At 33.8% G+C, this 18,195-nt stretch overlaps 1 protein-coding gene across 1 annotated transcript in view; it reads left to right on the top strand.

The window, feature by feature from the left end:
* The first annotated feature begins 1,949 nt into the window (after positions 1-1,949).
* Positions 1,950-18,195, top strand: part of Tacr3 (tachykinin receptor 3) — a 99,512-nt gene continuing 83,266 nt past the window's right edge. The window contains exon 1 of the mRNA XM_058583802.1: positions 1,950-3,087. Coding sequence (XP_058439785.1) covers positions 2,543-3,087 — 545 coding nt within the window. The 5' untranslated portion in view covers positions 1,950-2,542. The remainder of the gene's footprint in view (positions 3,088-18,195) is intronic.

The raw sequence follows: 18,195 nt of genomic DNA on the forward strand, positions 1-18,195 counted from the left end.
TGCTTTAATGGCAAAAATACTGCTATACTCCATGAGGAGAGAGTTCATACCTAACTGCTTTGTTGCCATGTTCCCAGTACCTGGCACAATACCAAGAAGTATACTCAATACACATCTGAGAATTGATAGACAGGAAGGAATACTGATGAACTTATTGAGATCCAGAGAGATTCTAAGACAGATCAAAGAAGGAAAGATGTTTTGAATCCTCCAGACCCCTCATTTGGAAAGGAAAAAGACTTTTAAAACTCTTTTTATTGAATCTGCTTCTGACTCCATCATTATCATTTGTTTTATTTCATTTAGGAGGGGGGTCATATCACCTATACTATTCTATAAGCATAATATAGATAGAATTGCAGACTTATAATATTTTATTGTATTAGAAATAAAGTTAAAGTGCAAAATGGTTGTATTTTTACACAAGATAAGTAATTTTACAACTTTAAATTTTTAATCAAAATAAGCTTAATTACCAAACTACCATATAACCTATTTCATAATCTTGATAAGTGGTGTGTCATACAGAGTATTTCTAAAATACTCCTTCTTGTACCATTAGAGAAGGAAGAAACTTTCATTTGTCACTCAAATAATTTCTAGAGGTTGAATTAGGAAGAAAGAAGCCATCTGCCTTTCAAAATAAAATGATTTAATTTAGAATTAGTAATCAGGAAGTATGAAGTCTTTATTAGCTTTATCTATGATTCAGCACATATTTTCACAGGCTTCTCTGAGAAGAAATAGGAAATAATAACGTGATAATGATCATGTTTAGCATGCATTTATTGTGAAGCAGGGTTTTCTCAGTGTAATGGTTTTCAGATTGCCTCAGACATTTCTATACACTACACTTTTGGTCACAAAAATTGTAAGAAGGAAAACTCTATTCATTTACCTTAAGTACATTTTGCATAGCAATCACAGCAAGGTTTTTGAAGAATATGTTCTAACTTAGAAAAAGTAAGAATGCAGAATGTCTTCCAATCATAAATGCTACTTACTGTTCAGATCCATTTCATCTGAAAATGTTCAGAAGCAATGCAGGTTGATAAATAGAAGGAAGGATACTTAATATTTATTGGGGTCTTCTTCTTACCTTGTTTTGTTGAAGGCTGTTGAAATTCCTAATCCAAAATTATGCTGTAAATTAAATTTGTAAATAATCTTTACTTTCGAGTAAAGAAGCTGAGACACAAAGAGAGTGGTGTGTGGAAGATGGTTAAGAATATGTTTAACCCCTTATGATGCATCCCTATACACACACTAAGAAACTAATGAAGGAGGGTTTCTCACTAGAACATCCTGTAAAGTTGCCTGTGAGATCAGTCTAAGCACAAACTACTTCTCCAGTGTGCCCTCCACAAAGAACTAGCTCACCTGCTCTCAGCCAGAGCTCTTGAGTCGCCCCCTTGGTCTGCCTGGGAAACTTTATTGTTGCTGGTCCTCAGGTTCAAACCCTTAAAACCAAAGCAACAAATGTCTGGAACCACATTAAAAAATTTTTTTTTTTTGTATGCATTTACATTGCCTATGTGATACAGTTCGACCCAAATCGTCCTTGTATTTCAAGAAAACTTAAATCTTGGGATTTCTGGTTTACCCTCCGTGTCAGAATCCCATCCCAGAAGAAACCATTGTTTCTCTCAGCCTGAAGGCAATGAGTGGACAGAACTGATTTCAGGTGACTGTAGAAGGTAAATAGAGGGGCGGGGAAACCCATCGAAAGAGGAAGGGGGAATCTAAGACAAGGAAATGTAAACCCAGGAGCAGAATGTTGAATGAAACTCCAAAGGCCACTGAAACAAAAGAAAGTTGCAACTCCCAGTGCCCCCAGCCTGCAGCAGGTCACACCCATGCACATCTTTTCGGAAAGATCACGTGGGATCCTGCCTTTGCCTCACGGGTAAATGGTTAGTTGATTTAGAAAAATACGTCCCACAGTAAACGTCTGAGAGCGGGTACATCAGCAAAATCCTGGGAGTTAAAGGAAGGAAAGCAACATTTGAAAGATTTTAATGATAGTTGATATAATGCAGCCCTTTCTTGTGCGCGCATCAGCCCTCCACGGTTCAGCTGTCTGGCAAATGAATGAAATCCAAAGGGCGGGATGGAGAAAAGGAGCGCAATCGTAGAGCGGGAGAAGGGGTTCGTCAGCTCTGCTGCCCCCACAACGTCACCGAAGAGACTATAAAGCGCGCCTGCAGCTCAGGATTCTCAGTTCTCCAGCCTATGCCCAGAGATCCGCCAGGGCGGGATCTGAGTTCCCCACTGGGTACAGTCCCAAATTGTTTCTTTCGCATCTTGTCCTTCCCGCCTCCCAGGACTGCAAACTCCTCAGAGGAAGTGCGACTCTTGCTCCCCTTTAAAGGCTGGACCAAAGCATCCCTTAACCAGCAAGAGCTAGGTACTTTGTCTACTCGCTTCCCAGGCGGGACTAACGACCGCCGGACACGACAGTGACCAGGAGGCAAAGAACAACTTTAAGGGAGTGGGCTAGGGCTGGCAGCGGGGCGAGGTCTCAGGCTACAGACCTGAGGCCATGGCCTCTCTCCCAGCAGCAGAGAACTGGACAGACTACCCGGGAGGAGTCGATGTGGACTCCGGGAACCTGAGTGCTGCTCTCGGAGTCGGAGCGGCGGCAGGGACAGCGGAGACTGAATGGCTGCGTTTGCTAGTGCAAGGTGGCAACTTCTCCTCTTCCTCCGAGCTGGGACTGCCTGAGGCTTCGCCCGCGTCCTCCCAGCCCCGGGCCAACCTCACTAACCAGTTCGTGCAGCCGTCCTGGCGCATCGCTCTCTGGTCCCTGGCATATGGAGTGGTGGTGGCAGTGGCGGTCTTTGGAAATCTCATTGTCATCTGGATCATCCTGGCCCACAAACGCATGAGGACCGTCACCAACTATTTCCTCGTGAACCTAGCTTTTTCTGACGCCTCCATGGCAGCTTTTAACGCGTTGGTCAACTTTATCTACGCGCTTCATAGCGAGTGGTACTTCGGCGCCAACTACTGCCGCTTCCAGAACTTCTTTCCTATCACAGCTGTATTCGCCAGCATCTATTCTATGACGGCCATTGCAGTGGACAGGTGAGGGGAAGAGGGGGAGGAAGGAGGAAGGAGAGAGAACTAGGCTGCGAGATAAAGTTACAAAAGAAATGATGACTTAGTGGGGGTCTTCGAAAGTAAAGGAACTAAGAGTTTTTGGAGAGAGTCCAGTGGCTGAATCAGTGTCTGGTTCCGTGGCCTCCTCCCACTCAAGCCTTAACTCTTTGAGGGCATCGGAGAGGGACTGAAGAGGGCAAAGCAAAGTGATGTAAAAAAGAAATAATAAAAAAAAATAAAAAATTCTTTCCTTCTGAGTAGGACCATTTAGCTAGAAACATTAAATGATGCCAAATTTATTCAAATGACTTTAAACAATTGCCTGAACTTTAGGTTCACAGTAAAATGTTTTTTGTTGTTGTTGTTGTTGTTGTTGTTGTTGCTGTTTTTGTTTAACATGTTTTGTCTTCTTTTTCTTTCTGTTGGTCACTATCCTGGCTGATAAATGAGGAGTTACCCACCGACCTCCCCTCCTTTCTCTGGTCTGCTGGACCTCATTCACAGGGTCCTCCCCACTCCCTAACTTTTGGCAGAGGCAGCAAGTTCCCTCCAACTGCCAAGCTGACAGTTCCCATCATGTCTCTGTTAGCTTTAATTTCCAATAATTTGTGAAGATCATAAACTGGATAAACCCTGTGCCTGGAAGTGTGTAACAATCATTCAGAAGATGGGGAACATTAATTCATCCCAAGGATTAAGCTGTTTAAAAATGAGACACACTACAGATGTTTAATTTTTTTTTTCAGAATGAACCTCTATTACAGTAGGAATTCTGAGATGTGTGAGCAGTTAAAAGAAGCTGAATGACCCTCAAACACTTGTTCCAGTATTCTGATTTCTAAAAATCCTGCATGCATCTAATTTACTTTCTTATATTGAACAGTGTGAAATGTACACACTTGTGAAAACACAATGGTGAATCTACCTGTTATTGAAAGCTAGATATATTTTAATTCAATATTAAGTAGAAACAAACCACACCAGTGGATTCCAGGGCTGGCTTTGTGATTGACTACTAAATGAAAGATGCAGAGGGATGATGTCACTTTAATGTCTCAATGTTCTAATCTGTGAAAAGAAAAAAGAACTTTTTTTATATTAACAAAACTTTTTCAAAGTAAAATGAGGCTAAATACTAATTGTTACTGTGTTCAGCTGCCATTATGAGAAAAAAAAAAAACTTTTAAAAAGTCAAATGTTTTTTCCTCGAGTTTATCCTCTATGCTTACTATTTTGAAATGGCAAGCACAGTGGTATTAATAACATAGATCTATAGAAACTATTCTCACATACCAGGCCCAAAAGGTTAAGTTGAAAAAGCAGTTATTACATTCACTAGGATAAACACAAAGTAACACTTTTTAAAAGCCTTAGAACTTGTACTTTCCCTTTCTCCTAACCTCTGATCTTCCACACACTTTCACCCTTTCATTTCTGGATAGAAGTGAATGTAAAAAATGAACAAAGTCAGCTCTAAGTTGGGACAGGTGAAAATGTCTCCTGTCTTGCTCCACCAATATAGAAGTGAATATTCTTTGAGTTTGTACATCTTTTATATTTTTTAAAAAATTATCTTAAGTATTTGCTTTTTAAATATTGTGATCAGAGGAGAGGTGTTAGCATATAATTTTATAAAATGCTCACAATCTTCTTGAAGTGGTAATGAGGCAATATAAAATTTGATGGAAATTTTAGTGCATGTGAAGTTGTCATTTCAGTTCTAAGGGGAAAAAACAGGTTATTTTTCCAATTTCTTCCTGTCAACATTTCCAAAATGGTTATTTTAACCGATAACATAATGCTGTTTGATTACACTCACTGGTTTGAGATTAATGTGAACTTTGCTATTTATTCTTTTCTCCTTCTTATATCACTACAACTATACAAAATTTATACAGTACAATTTGCTATAAAATCTGAAATATACTTGGTTTGTATACAGAAAATATTCTTTAAATGTTCTTATTTCAGCAGACAGTAGCTAAAAAGAAATACAGAAGTTGAGAAAACTCTGATTATGATAATTTCTGGACTCAAAGACTGTGTAAATATTACAGGTGTTAAAACTCTCAATAATTTACCAGTCCATGGAACGTTTCTGCATTGATGCCTTATCAAATATGGATTGGCAAAGCTGACCCTTTGAGATTTTCAATCATTTTATAGATTACAGTTTGCAAGATAAATCCTTCTGGGGTTATGTGAGTCTTGCCTTTGTTTACGGTTGCATAGCCTAACTGCCTCATGAGCTGAGGACATATTTAGGATATGCTCATAGAAATTAGTACCTTATTGAAATAACTGTAAATACTGAATAATCCTTAATTGATTCTCATTAATAAAGAAATACATCATTTAGATCATGGTGTCAAAGTTAGGCTTGAAAAGGTTTATGAAGACCTGTATTCTACAAATGGAGAATTTTAAGCTAATGGTCACACGTTTGTCATAATAAAATGCACTGGGTTTTCTGTGAAATGTTTAGCACTCATTTGCACCTGAATGGTTTGCTTTTTATTTTTACTTTGTAAATAATTCTACTAAAAATTTGAGTGTGAGGGCACAGGTTCAACTCCTCTGAAGAATGGTATCTACTGCTTTGTTACAAATTCCAGTGTTCTTACTGGTCAAGAATCTTTCAGTCCTTCTTGCCTGGAAGGCCACTTCATCACCATCACCATGCCCCTGCCCACACAAACAAACATGGTAGAATTATTTACCAATGAAAAGTTGCTTTTCTCTCTGCTGTCCTTCCCAAACTTGCCACTTTGAAACATAGCATTTGGAAATAAGACTTATCTAAGAGATGCCAAGCTTTCCAAAGATCATGAAGTTAAACTAAGATTCAATCACAGCACTCTGCTCTAGGAACGACAGTAGTCTTCACACCTGCATTATTACATTACTAGTTGTGAAGTCTGTATTTGACTGGACAAAGTCAGCATCTTCAAGAAAATTAGATATAACATTTGTTTATACCATGTATCTTTAATTCATTGTTGCTTCCTGGTATACCTTTAGAGAGAGATTTGATATGCTTTATCTAATAGATCCAAAGTACTAACAAAGATAGCGAAAAAAAAAATATGTCTTTAAAACCCAGAGACATACCTGGCATGAATAATTATTAAAAGGAATATGTAGTTGAACTAATATATAGTTGAACATAAAGGAATATTTTTAGTCAAAGAAATAAAAATGTATATTATATGCTACTACTCTTCTAAATTTCTTTCATCTTCAATTTTGCTCTTTTTTATAAATCTAATTTGTACAAATTATTCATTGAACCTCTATGAAGTGCTTTCAAATTTGATTATGAAGAAATAATATTATACAGTCATAAAAATTTGTGAGGTTTTGATCTGGCAACAGATTATCTAAATGTATTATGGTAAATTTTATATATGGCTGTAAATATTGTAGATATAAATGCTCTGGTAAAATTTTTAGAAATTATTTATTAGTCTGATTTGAGTACACTGAACCAGGCTCATTCATCTTCTAGGGAAGGTTCATGCAGTTAATATTCTTTATTAGTGTGATAGTCATACGCAGCTCATTATTTAGTCCAGATAATAAACTTGATGAAATTAGCCTAAAGTCAATTATTTTATGCCCTTGAACCATTCACAAAGTAGTAATTAGAGTCATACTTTGGGAAATATTACTTTTAGTAAATTTATAAATCTTTGGCTTCTTGGAGTTCTTTTCAAGGATTTAAAAATATCCTATCAGTGTCCAGTAAAAGTACTGCTTTAGTGAAGTGTGAAAGTTCTGTTAAAATTATAGTGTCAATTCTTATAAAATTAATTATGAGCACATCAAAAAAGCAATACATATTTGAATTGAATAGATAGAACATTCAATTAAAGAATATAGGCTTTTCAGTATATTAACAGATATAGTGTTAAAAAGAAACCATTACATGTCACATATTATTTTACACTAAGAAATTTATATAATCCATGGAGCACAGTGGTATATACCTCTAATCTCAGCAGTTTGAGAGGCTAAGGCAGGAGGATCACAAGTTCAAAGTCAGCCTGAGCAACTTAGCCAGGCCCTATTTAAAAAAAATAAATAAATAAGGACTGTAAAAGTAGCTCAGTGATTAAGCACTTCTGGGTTCAGTCACTGGTACTAGTACCACACACAAAAAAAAGAAAGAGAGAGAGAGAGAATATGAAGGAAGGAAGAAAATTATATAAACTGAACACAAAAAGAACAAAGGACATAAATGGAAACTTTACAAAAGAAGAAGAAATAAAATACCTAACAAACATAAAACTCTCAGTTGCTTATATTCTATATTTCCATTTCCTCATCTGATAAATGCTCCTTAAGCCACTCAAATCTCATTTCTTTTCTTCTCTACCTGAAGAGTAACATTATCAAAGCTAGGGAATATCTCAGTTATTGACTTTTTTCACCTGGCTGTACTCCTCCCAGGCAGCTTCTGCCTAGAAGTCCCTTCTCTGGCTTCCAATTTTTCTAATCTCCTCTTTCCTCCCTAGCCTTCTTCTCATGATTATATTTCTGAGTCTCTACCTGCATATAGTAATTAAACACATAGGTTGCTCAATGCTAAATTCTCTGTATGATTTTCTTCTTACTTTTATTTTCTGTGCCCAAGTAATTTCATCCACATCTGAAGCTTCATTTATCCCATTTGAATGAAGAGCTTTTTTTTTTTAATCTAATTGTTTTTCTGGGTTATAGGTGGCATATAAGGGCCCACAGAATGAAAATACAAATATATATGAGCCAAAAATTAAGACAAGGCAAGATGTATAAACATATATACATATGGGAAATATTACTTTTAGTAAAATTATAAATCTTTGGCTGAATAAGATATTAATATATGTAGAATAAGATATTAATATATATCTTTTTATATAAATAAAACGATGTCTAGGACAAAAGGGTAACACACATTCAGTTCAAAGAGGTCCTAATATCTTATGAAGTTTGAATTTGAAATATGGCACTAAACCTCTTGATAACATATTAAAAGGAAATAAAATTAGTAATATAGTTTACACTGTTCATAACGACGGTGCACACATATGTTTTAAGTGTTAAAAAAAATTCTGGTTTCAAGGAGTCTTTGTATGGGCAATATCCTCAATTACATTATTGAAAGTGCAAAGACAGGTTTTCTACAGTTTTTTCTTAGCATTCCTCTGAGTGGGCCAAAAGCCTATGGCATGGTGTCAATGCACAACTCAGTAACAGAGTTCTCAGTTCTCATGTACTAAAGCAACATGTGATTGCAGATTGCAGATATTCTCACTTGATGCGAGGATAAAACTGTAAGAAACTATAAACTATATTTTCTCCAGTAGTATGTTCCTTACCTGCACTTTGTATATAGCTTGAGAAGTTGGTAACTCAAAGTTGTAGTACACGGTCAAAGTTATCCAAGTCATTTTCATTCCTGTCCCTAGTCTCTGATCCTGATCCATTCTCCTTCCCAGTCTTGTATTTGTATTTGAATATATTCTTTCTCTAGTTCATTATTAAGTGTCACACCTACACAGTGGGGAAAAACAAACATATTATTCTACTTCCCAAATATAGCCAACCAAGGATCTTCACATCCACATTGCAACTCTTCATGGATTTTTTATTTATGTTCTCTTTCTTTCTCTTCATTGTAGCCATATATAATATATGAATTTATTTACATAACATAATGCCTATATACAGGTATATTTATTTGATAACTAAAATAATATCACCTTATTATGTCATCTTTAAATTAACATGCTGAGTTATTAAACATTTTAATAGATTATAGATCTTGGATATATTTTGGTATCGAATTACAAAAATACATATCCAACATATATATTTTTGTATTTTTCTATAAAATTTTTACTTTAATTTATTTGGTACAAAATTCAAAAAGCAAATGCTTGCTTTGAGCTCTAGTTGTATATACCCAATTACCTACTTGACATTTCTACTCAGATATCTAAAAGTCTCCTTAAATTCCTCCCATTATCTTTCTTCCAAATCTTTTACTCTTCAATGTTCCTCCAGTTGTTCAAATAGCTCCCAAATCTATTACCTTTTTCTGACTTAACCACATCTTCTTTAGTATAAGAAACCCTAGTTCTTTACTAGAGAACTCCAGTAGCCTCCTCATTGGTCTCCCATATCTAAACTTAACTCATCTTAATGTGTTCATGTTGCAACACAGAACAATGTTTCAAAACATGCATGAAAAACATGTTTCCTGCACCACTACTTAGAATCCTACAATGTCTTCTTGATGTTCTTATGCAAAGGATATTCTTAATCCAGAACTACTTCAACCATACCATGATGCAATGGCCTAATCTCTGTTCCCACCTCTCAGATCCTCTTTCAAGTTCACAGCTGTATGATACTATCTTTTGCCATAGCCTTTGAACATACCATTTTCATTCTGCCTCTGATCTCCTTTTTCAATTTCTTATTAGCCAGATGTACTCCTTTTGGATAACAGTTCAAATGTCACTTTCACAGAGAAGACTTCTGCAAACTTTCCAATTTAAATGTTCTTTTACGGCTTTTCTGAACATGTGAGTCATGACATTTTTTATAGATTAAATTTCAAATGTAATTTGAATAAATTAATGACTTTCTCTAACAGACTGAACACCAGTGAGGCAGAGTCAATTCTGTTCTGGGTCCTCTTTGTATATGTATCCCTGTTATAATAACTTGAGTATTGTAAAACACACAGATTGTTACGTAAATTAGTTATAAAAATAATAAAATAAATGAAAATTAAGGCAATGAGATACACTTTTATCTATTAAAATTGTCAGAGAACATCCAGTGATGAGGTCATTTTTGTACACTTTTGAAAATACAATATATATATATATATATATATATATATATATATATATTAGTTATATTTGGACACAACATCTTTATTTTATTTACTTACTTACTTTTTTTATGTGGTGCTGGTGATTGAACCCAGCGCTTCACGCATGCTAGTCAAGCGCTCTTCCGCTGAGCCATAATCCCAGCCCTGAAACTACAATTTTTTAAGGTTTGAAATTATCAATTATTATTTCATATACTCTAACCTAACAGTTAAACATAAATTGACAAAACCATTTCAGAATACAATTTGACAATACCTATATCATTCCAATCTATTCTTTAATTTTTTTATGTCATTCTAAAGAATTAGTTCTAAATAGTAACAATAGATGGTAATATAAATTCATGTTCAAGGATATTATTTTCAAACCAAAATTCAAGTAATTGAAAAAAGTCAAAATCTCAACAAAAGAAAATGATAAAATAAATGACAGAACATCTAAAAAAGGAAATTCTACATAGAATTTTTTTTTAAAAAACACAGGCTTAAATATAACTCTGAACTTCCCAAGCCTCCAGGCCCACGAATATAAATGTGATAAAATCAGCATGAATATCCAGACATTTTCTAGCTATGGTCTCCCAGTTATTTCAGAGTCCCTAGCAGTGGGGAGGCTGTGTGTCTGACACTGGTTCTTCAGGAGTTCCCATTAGCACTTCTCCCTAAATGTCAACATTTTGATACAAAGCATGACTGTTTCTTGGAGCAGTAATCATGTCCTATTTTTGGATTGCTGGTTTTGGTATGTTGCATCTGATTTTGCAAAATTCACAAATTATAACCTTTGTCCTCTGCCTGAACTTTTTGTGAGTTTGAAAGAATGACTCCCTAATTTTTTGCTAATTGTATTCTAATTTTTTACTAACCAGAATTTCTTCAACTTCTATTTCCACTTTCTTTCCTTGGGATTATCTCTAAATTATATGTCAGTAACATTAAAGCATAATAAAATGGCAAACATACCATTTAAGCATTTACAATATAAATGATAGAGTTAATAACTTTAACTTATAACAAGTTCCTGAAAGTCAATAAGATAATATTAGTGTAAAAATGTAAGAAATGGAAATTTTAGAAGAACACAATTGTTACCTGGATAGATGAAATATAGTCATTGTTATAATAATCAAATAACTTCGCATCTGCCTAAAAATAAACTACTAAATTTTTTAAAACTACCATATTTGATATTGATATATTGATGATTAAAGTTGAATAAGTAGTCATTTCAGTTTTAAACCAGAACAACTTTAGAGAAATCAATTTGGCTATGTATACTGAAATCATTCACCCCTTAGACATAACAACTCTCCCTCTTGCTATACCTCTCTATAGAAAATGAAGTTTCTATGAAAATTTGATTGCTTGTGATTTTTAATATTACAAATAATTCTAAAATAGACTTTCCTATACATGTTTTACAGTGAGCATTAATCAGTGATTAAAAATAACATTTTGAGAGTATTTTATGCAAAATTAGAATAAAATATTAATTTAAAAGTTAATATAAACATAGGTAAAATATAATATATGCATAATAATATACATGTAAATACACATATGAATAAATAAAACAGTAAAAGAAAATACAAAACAAACAAGGATGTATAGCAATGTTGTTCCGTAGTGATAAGTTTGTGGGGAATTTGTGTTTTCATATATATATATATATATATATATATATACACACACGCACATACACACACCTCTATATTTCACATGTACATATTTCATGGTTTGGGGAAAAGTGTAACCTCTTGTAAAGTAAGACAAGATTATTCTTCCATAATTTCATTTAGAACAGTGAACTAAATGTGCATACGCTTTGTTATTACTCTGTTATTCTGTGGTTGATTTACTATTAGAAAACCAGGCAATCAATGACTATGACTGCCCTTAGACGTGGCCTTAGAACTCACATTACAAGTTCACTTACAGGCAAGTCTCTCATGTGATGGCAGATATCTAATGATGCATTGCATGAAATTTTCATTCATTATCAGCTAGATATGGTTACACCATTTTATTGGTAAATTTTGAGGGGAAAACACTCTGAAAGGTTCAGAAAAATATCTTACTAGCAACACATACATAAAATTTCAAAATTATTGGAGACAGTTTTTGACATCATCTCACATGATGACTGTCCTCAATTATGGCAAGTTGATTAATCATGGCGTTCAAATATTCTTTATCCTTACTAAATTTCTTTATTCTCATTTTGTGTTCTTGTTCTTTTGGCTACTGAGAGGGTGTTAAAGCCCAACTATAGTTGGGAATTATTTATTATCTTGGTTATAAGTTTGCTTTGTACACTTTGAGGCAATCTTAATATAATATAGGATTGTTATGCCTTCCTGTTGAATTGATCCCTTTCATCATATCAAATGTTCCTTTTTATATTTAGAAACATATCAAAATCTATTTTTTGTGTTATATTTATAGTCAATCTTTTCACATAAATATCTTGCTATCAGGATATTTAATAATAAATCAAGAGCTTAATGTCATGATCTGTGGGTATGTAAATTCTAGTTGCATTATTCTATTTTATTTTATTTTAAAATTAAAATCAAGTAAAAAGTATTTTACTTGACATACAGGTATAGGATTTGTGTTGCATGAATAAATTCATCCATAACCATTACCATCAGGATATAGAATAATTCTATCACCACAAGGGAGGTCCTTCAATCTGTCCCTTCATATTCATACCCTTTACCTGCCAAAAAGTCTGGAAACTCTGAACAATCCTCTATCAGTGTGGTTTGGTCTTTGGGGAAATATATTAATATTGTTATATAATATGAAAACTTTGAAACTGGTTGTTTTCATCAAAGCATCCCAGAGATTATCTAAGTTATTGAATGTATCAAAAGCTTTTTTTTTTTCCTTTTTTATCCTTAAGGATATTCCATAGTATGGCTGCCCCAGAGTTTGTTCATTCCCCTGTACAGGACATTTGGGTTGTTTCCCAGTTTTGAGCAATTATAAATAGAACGGCTATACAGGTTTTGGAAAACACAATTTTCATTTCTCTAGTAAAATACTGAGAAGTTAGAGGGCTCTGTCTTATGGAAACATAAATATTTATACATATTTATATACATATTTACCATTTTGAGATATATACATATATGTGTGTATAAATAAATAAGTATATATAACTTTATATGAAACTGCATAACCAGCAAGCAATATTATGTTCTTTTTATTTTATAGTTATATATCAATGTGGTTTTTAAGAATATTTTTTTTAGTTGTAGATGGACACAATGCCTTTATTTTATTTACTTTTTAATGTGGTACTGAAGATGGAACCCAGTTCTTCCTGTGTGCTAGGCAAGTGCTCTACCACTGAACCACAACTCCAGCTTTCACTATGGTTTTAATTCACATTTTACTAATATATAATGATGCTGAATATCTTGTGTGTGCTTATTTGCCACAGATATGTCCTTTCCATTTATAAATTGGGTTATTAATGTTGAGGATTTGAAAATTTTTAATAATCTCTTGAGTTATAATTTATTGTAAGATGGATTCATTTTGCCAGACCATGGGCAGACGTCTATAATCCCAGCAGTTCAGGAGGCTGAGGAAGGACTGAAAAGAAGCCAGGCTCATCAACTTAGCAAGACCTTGTCTCAAAAAAAAAAAAAAAATTTCTTTTGTTTTTTCCTGCTGTGACCAAAACACATGACAAGAACAATTTTAAGGAGGAAAGGTTTATTTATATTTTTACAGGTTTATTTATTTACAGTTTCAGAGGTCTTAGTAGTCCATAGCTGGTAAACTTCATTCTTTGAGGCACAAGGTGAGAAAGAACAATATGGTGGAAGAGTATGGTAGAAGAAAGTGGCTCATGACCTGATGATCAGGAAGCAGAGAGAGAGAGCTCTCCTCACCATGACAATTATAAACCTTAAAAACAAACCCAGCTCTTCCAGCCACACCCTCTGCCTTCAGTTACCACTCAGTTAATCCCTATCAGAGGATCAGTTCACTGATCTGGTTAAGGCTTTCTTTACCTGATCATTTCACCTCCAAACCTTCTTGCCATGAGCTTTTGGAGGACATCTAATATCTAAACCATACAGGCTGGGGATGTGGCTCAGTGGTTAAGCACCCCTGAGTTGACTCCCTGGTACAAAAAAAAAAAAAAAAAAAAAGACATACTCATTTTAAATATGCAACTCACAGATGTTTAGTTAATTTTTAGCTATGTAGCCATCAACACAATCCAATTTTAGAACATTTCTATCACTCCAGAAAGAAGCCTCACTTCCAATTGCAGTTAATTCCTGTTCCACACCTAGCTCTTAGCAACCATTAAACTGTTTTCTCCCAATATAGATTTGACATCTCTGGAATTTCATATCATTGAAATTACACAATACATAGTCTTTTGTATAGACTTCAAGTTGTTTTCTCTATTTTCAAATTGCATTTTATATATTTTTATTAAATTGTAAGGTTCTTTGCACATTCTGACAAAAGTTTGTGATTGGACACATGATTTGAAAATATTTTCTCTGAGTCTGTGGCTTATCTTCACAGTGTGTTTAAAGAATAACCATTTTTAATTTTGAAGAAGTACAATATGCCATTCTTTTTACCCTTTATTATATGCTTTTGTGGTCCTATCTAAGAAATCAGTTCCTAACCTAAGGTTGTGATGATTCACTCTTATGTTCTGTTCTCTTAGGTTTATAATACTAGATCTTACATTTTTGTATGATCCAGTTTCAGCTGTGTGTGTGTAAATGTTTTTTTGTGTGAATGTGTGTGTGTGTGTGTGTGTGTGATGAAGTAACAGTCTATTTGGTCTTTTTGTGTGTGACTTGCCAATTATCCTAGCACTATTTGTTGAAAAGATTACAGTTTCTTGCATTGGATTGCTTTTGCATGTTTGTGAAAATTCTGTTGAACATAAATGTGAGCTTTTATTTTGGGATCTTTGATATTTCTACACCATTGATCTATATTTACCTCTTTTTATGGCAGTATCACAATATTTTTATTAGTGTGCCTTTGTAACAACTTTTGAAATATGAGCTGTCTTTCAATTATCTTCTTTTTCAACATTGTTTTGACTAGGACCTTTGAATTTCCTCATGATTTTAGGATCTGGTTTTTCCAAACTGATATAGAATAAAGAGTTTTACAAAGATAACATTGCCATGGGAGAGTGCTGTTAGTTTAAGAGTACTGAGTATTCCATTCCATAAATACTAATTATCTATTTATTGAGGTCTTTAATTTTTAGCAATTCTTTGTAGATTTCAGTGTATAAGTCTTGCACTTATTTTATCAAATTCATTCTTAAACATTCCATTCTTTCTAGACTATTATGAAGTAATTTTAATGTTTATTTTCAGATAGTCCATAGCTAGTATCTTGATTTCACATGAATCCCATGAACTTAGTGAACTTATTAATCTACTAGGCTTTGAGTTTTGTGGATTTCATGGGATTTTTAGTTTGAAAAACTGTGTCATATGTAATGAAGAGAGTATTACTTCTTCCTTTCCAATCTGGTTGCCTTTCATTTATTTTATTTTATTTTCATTATTTTCATGTTTTACATGATTGATTAGGAACTTTTCATGTTTTCTTTGATAACTAGAGCTTCCAGTACAAATAAGAAGGGAAGTGGTGGAATCAGACACCCTTGCCTTGTTTGAGATTACAGGGCAGAATTCAGACTTTAAGAGTTAAGTGTGATATTAATTGTAGGTTTATTGTAAAACTTTGAGGAAGTTTCTTTCTATTCTTAATGTTTTGACAGTTTCATTATGAAAAGAGGGTGGCTTTTATCCAGTGCTTTTCTGCCTATATTGATATGATTATTTATTTTTTATTTTCCTTTTACTGTATTACCTAAATTGAAGATCTGCCTGAAGTCCTGAAATAAATCCTACTTTGTCATAGTGGATAAAGCTTTTCTGTTTCTGAAATTTTAGTTAGCTAATATTCTCTTCAGGATTTTTGCATCTCTATTCATGAGGGATATTGGTTTATGACTTTTTTTTCCTTGTGAAATATTTTGACTTTGATATAAACACTTCCCATATGATGAGAGGGGACGTGTTCCCTTCTCTATTACATGGAATAGTACATGAGCTATTGGTAACATATACATTTTAAATATTTAAACAGATTCACCAATTAAACAATATGGACCTGACTTTTCTTCATAGAAATATTTTTATTGTTAATTTTATTTCTCTACTTTTCATAAAGTTATTCATATTTTTTATTTTAATTGAGCCAGTTACAGTAATTTGTCTGTTTTCCATTTTTAAATTTCATCTAAATTGTCTAATTTGTTAGCATACAGTTGTTCAAAGTAATACCTTAATAACCTTTTAATTTTGATAAGGTCAATAGCAATGTCCCTTTTTTTTTTCTTTCCTGGATTTAAAAATTGTTATCTTCTGCCTTTACTCATAAGTCTAGCTAAAGCATGTGATTTTATTCTGCCAAAAAACCCAACTCTTGGTAGGGCTGGGGATGTGGCTCAAGCAGTAGCGTGCTCACCTGGCATGCGCGGGACTCTGGGTTTGATCCTCAGCACCACATAAAAATAAAATAAAGATGTTGTGTCCACCGAAAACTAAAAAATAAATATTAAAAAGTTCTCTCTCTCTCTCTCTCTCTCTCTCTCTCTCTCGTAAGTAAATAAATAAAATATGGATGCTTTGCAGTTCAAGTTTTAGTTTTGAAGAAGAGTGTCTACCTCCAATGAAACACTACATTTTCCAACAAGTAGTATTTTCAGAGAAGAGACTGTCTAGTTGGATGCTACAACATTTTATGAGGCCTAGTGATCCTCATGAATTAACTCTGCCCTGGTTCTTATCCTAAGACTTAAAATAGATCAGAGTTAATTCCAAACCAGGACAGTTGAATAATATTAACAAAGTTCATAGAAACTGGAGAAAACATCAGACTATCAGCTAATGAACATATTGTCTTCACATTTGAAAAGACAGTCACTCAGAAAATTTTATGGACATGTAATAAGAACAAGGGTTATTATGTACTTATTTTCTTTTATTGGTTTTCTTTATGAGTACTTCCTTGGACAACAATTCTTATCTTTGTTATTTTATCTTCTATTTTTTAATTTGTTTTTATTTTGATTTTTACTAATTGTTTCCTACTACTCTTTTTGGCTTTAGTTTATGTTTATTTCTTAAAGTGGAAGCTCAGATTTTGATATCAATCGCATCATTCTTTTTTACTAATACGGGAATGCATATGTAGCTATCAGTTTCCCAGGAGGTACTCTTTGACTCTCTCTTTAAAATTCTGATATGTTTTCATTTCATTCAGCTCAAAATACCTTTTAATTTTCCTTGTGATTTATTGTTTTTTTTTTTTTTGAAGGGGTGTGCTTACTGGGTATTGAACTCAGGGGCACTCAACCACTGAGCCACATCCCCAGCCCTATTTTGTATTTTATTTAGAAACAGGATCTCACTGAGTTGCTTAGCATCTTGAGGTTGCTAAGGCTGACTTTGAACTCACAATCCTCCTGCCTCAGCCTCCAAGCCACTGGGATTACAGGCATGCGCCACCGTGCACAGTTTATAATTTATTCTTTAGCCCATTGGTTAAAACATCTCTTTTTTTAATTTCCACATATTTCTGAATTTTCCAAGTTTCTTTCTTTTGTTGATTTCAAATTTCATTCCATTGTGGTCAGATACCATACTTTGTATTACTTAAATCCTTTGATATTTCTTAGATTTTATTATAGCCTGGCTATAGTCTATCCTAGACAGTGCCCCCTACCCCAGAAGATGTGTATTCTGCTGCTGTTAGATTTAATGTTCTATAAATAATCAGACTCCTTCTTGGATTGTGTTGTTCAAGTCTAATCAATCTTTGTTAGATTCTGTCTACCCATTTTCAAAAGTAGTTAGTGTAAGTATTCTACCATGGTTGTTGAATTACCTATTTTTCTTTCATTATATCTGTTTTACTTTATATATGTTGAAATTATCTTTTAAGTGTGTATCTATTTGTATTTATATTCCCAATAAATACCTACTCTGTCTCCAGTAACTTTTTTTGTCTTAAAGTTCATTTCATCTGATATTGCTCTAGCCCCTCATCTCTTTTACTTTTATTCACTTACTGTCATTAAATGTTTGCACAGTATGTCCTTTTCTGTTGCTTTACTTTCAACC

This window comes from Marmota monax, unplaced genomic scaffold (assembly GCF_021218885.2).
Source record: "Marmota monax isolate L192 unplaced genomic scaffold, Marmota_monax_Labrador192_F-V1.1 WCK01_AAM20220418_F8-fsc00002, whole genome shotgun sequence".
Taxonomy (NCBI): Eukaryota; Metazoa; Chordata; class Mammalia; order Rodentia; family Sciuridae; genus Marmota; species Marmota monax.